The 3,206-nt window shown below is 41.5% G+C and overlaps 1 protein-coding gene across 1 annotated transcript; it reads left to right on the top strand.

Moving 5' to 3' along the window:
* The first annotated feature begins 244 nt into the window (after positions 1-244).
* LOC140968143 (dynamin-related protein 4C-like) lies at positions 245-2,429 on the top strand. Its single transcript, XM_073429008.1, has one exon. The coding sequence runs from the start codon at positions 326-328 to the stop codon at positions 2,336-2,338; it is 2,013 nt and encodes a 670-aa protein (XP_073285109.1). The 5' UTR covers positions 245-325; the 3' UTR covers positions 2,339-2,429.
* Positions 2,430-3,206: the final 777 nt, after the last annotated feature.

Here is a 3,206-nt window from a genome sequence, read left to right as displayed (position 1 = left end):
TAATTAACAAAATGGTATAGATATCAAGGCCTCGTTTGATTTCTCATTTGAAGTTTTAGAAAAACATTATTTATTCATTTATTTTAACTTTTGTTTTTTAGAGCATATGTTTGTGGTGCGATATAGCAAAAAGTAAAGAATTTTAAATTTTTCGATCTTTCGGTGTTTCTTCTGTAAAAAACCGAAACCGAATCCTATATTAGGAAACTCTCTCATTATTTCGTGAGCTCGTCGCCATCCCATTTCACGAGTGTTTGGGTTTTCTCCATTAAGTGAAGCCTCTCTCTTTAATCGCATTCTTCTCATCTAGTTGTCGTTAACAATCATGTCTACTCTCCAAGTGAAGTCTGTTTGTTCAAAGATTTCATCTTCAGCAAATGATACTGTGCAAAGGATGACTGGGCTTACCATCACCGGAGGCCCTTTAGTTTCTTGTTATAATGATCGTATCCGCCCGCTTCTCGATGTTGTTGATAAGCTGCGCAACCTAAACATCATGCAAGAAGGCATTCAACTGCCTACTATCGTGGTGGTTGGGGACCAGTCTTCTGGCAAGTCCAGTGTTTTGGAGTCCCTTGCCAGAATCAGCCTCCCGAGGGGGCAAGGAATTTGCACGAGGGTTCCGCTTATAATGAGGCTGGAAAATTATTCCCATCCTCGACCGGAGTTTCGCTTGGAGTTCGATGGAAAAGTCATTAACACTGATGAAGAACGCATATCCGACGATATAACTGCTGCCACGGATGAGATTGCGGGGAAAGGGAAGGGGATTTCTAACACTCCCTTGACATTGATCGTCAAGAAGAATGGGGTTCCGGATCTTACGATGGTTGACTTGCCTGGGATAACTCCTGTGGCTGTTCACGGGCAGCCCGAAGACATCTACGAGCAGATTTCAAAGATAATCATGGAGTTCATTACACCAGAGGAGAGCGTTATCTTGAACGTGTTGTCTGCGAGTGTGGATTTCACCACTTGTGAGTCCATCCAGTTGTCTCAAAAAGTGGACAAGAATGGGGAGAGGACTCTCGCTGTTGTCACAAAAGCCGACAAAAACCCGGAAGGCCTGCTGGAGAAGGTTACTGCCAATGACGTGAACATAGGCCTTGGCTATGTCTGCGTGAGGAATCGTATTGGGGACGAGTCTTACGAGGAAGCGCGAGATGAAGAAGCTAGGCTTTTTAAGAATCATCACCTTCTCTCCGGTATAAGCAAGTCCATGGTCGGGATACCTGTCTTGGCGCAAAAACTGGTTCGAATTCAGGCTTCAGTCGTTGGTAAATGCTTGCCGGACATTGTTAGGAAGATCAATGATAAGCTATCCACAAACATAAATGAAATGAATAAGTTGCCGAAAAGTTTGAGCTCTGTTGCTGAAGCTACAACAGTCTTCATGCACATGCTTGGCTGTGCAAAAGAATCCCTACGAAAGATTCTGCTCAGAGGGGTGTTCGAGGAGTATCCTGATGTGATGGAGATGCATTGTACCTCAAGAATTGCTGAAATGCTGGACCAGTACTCAGCAGAACTGCAGGCTAACGGTCCTGAAACGGATCCTAAAGGGAGGTTTTTGCTCGATGAGATAAAGGTTTTGGAGGAAACAAAAGGAATTGCGCTGCCAAATTTCCTCCCGAGAGCTGCGTTCCAAGCACTGCTTCAAAGAAAGATAAAAGGAATTTATTTGACGCCCTTTGGATTTGTTGATAAGGTATGGAATTATATAGAAAGTGTAGTTGTCAGAGTCTTAACTCATCAATGTGATAACTACCCACAAATTTTGCCTTCCACAAGAAGAGCAGCTCAAACTCTCGTTGGAAAGAAGAAGCAACAATCCATCGACTGGGTAACGGATATTGTAGAGATGGAGAAACTGACCGACTATACTTGTAATCCTGAATACATCACTACATGGAATCAACTAATGTTTTACCGAGGGACGCTAATGGAAGCAGTCAAAGGTCGTTCGCATATGTCAAAGGTGAATATTGTTGGTTTTGGGGAAGTAGATTTTGCTCACCTGCAGAGCAAAGTGGGCGTCGTTGAAGAAGCCTTTGACTTGAAAATGAGGATGACTGCATACTGGAGGATTGTCCTTCGGAGACTGGTGGATTGTATGGCCCTACATTTATTGTTTGGCATACAAAATTTTCTGAACAAAGATATGGAAAGAGAGATCATTCACGGGTTGATGGGACCTGAAGGAAATGGATTGGAACGGATGTTGGACGAGTCACCATCTGTGGCAAATACACGTATGAAGCTGAAGAATAGCATCAAACTGCTTAAGGAGTCAAAGGATGCAGTAGCGAATATTATGGACCGAATTGCTAGTACTTGAGAGTGAGTAGTTTGTGGAAAATGAAAGTGTTTTGTTGCTATACTGATCTTAAGACAGCTTATATGTCTACAGTGGTTAATATGATTTGGTTGGTTTGGTTTTTAAAGTTTTTGTTTTCTTTACTAGTAGTAATATCAGCCAAAAGGAATTGATCAGCTTTGACGCTTTAAACTGTCTTGCAGACGATAAGTTGAACTTTTTGTCCATTCTTGTCTTTGATAATTGAATCTTTCAAAAGTTGTTTACGGCAATATCGATAAATGCCCACGAAACACGACTAGACGGCCCAAGGCATGAAGAAGATTGACCAATGCGACTAGACAGGGCAAGATTCAAGATGCAACGATGCTCTCGGACATCTCACCTAGGCGCAAACCAAGGCTCGGTCTTTTTAGTCAAGTGCGCACCTTGGCAGTAAAGAGCCTCTTTCCTACTTTGTCTTAATTTTTTACATTTTGATTTACAATACTTGGCTTGATTCCATTCAAGAGCAACCTAATCTAAGTGAATGGTATCATCTATTTTTTATGATTTAAATGAACATGATTGGATTTGCAAGATACACTAGTTTGGACGATGAAATAAACATAGATCGAGTTTGGGTTAGATGTGTGGATTCAAGTAATGATTTCGGAGGAATGAACTCCAGTTTACTCCATTAATCAAGGATTTTAAATTCCTTGCTTCGGTAAAAAGTAAAGCTAAAATATAGTCGAGGGATTTCAAGTCCATGATTTTGCTAGCCAAACGAGTATAGTGATATTGATCGGTAATTTGAAGTCCTACTTTCCCATATCCCTCCACAAAAGACTTTCCAAGTGGTTCTCACTTATCGAGTGGAAACGTTCTAGTTTATGGTTGTACACCA

This window comes from Primulina huaijiensis, chromosome 2 (genome assembly GCF_012295235.1).
Source record: "Primulina huaijiensis isolate GDHJ02 chromosome 2, ASM1229523v2, whole genome shotgun sequence".
NCBI lineage: Eukaryota > Viridiplantae > Streptophyta > Magnoliopsida > Lamiales > Gesneriaceae > Primulina > Primulina huaijiensis.
Note: the sequence above shows the minus strand (reverse complement) of the source record. Positions and strands in the feature narration are given on the sequence as shown.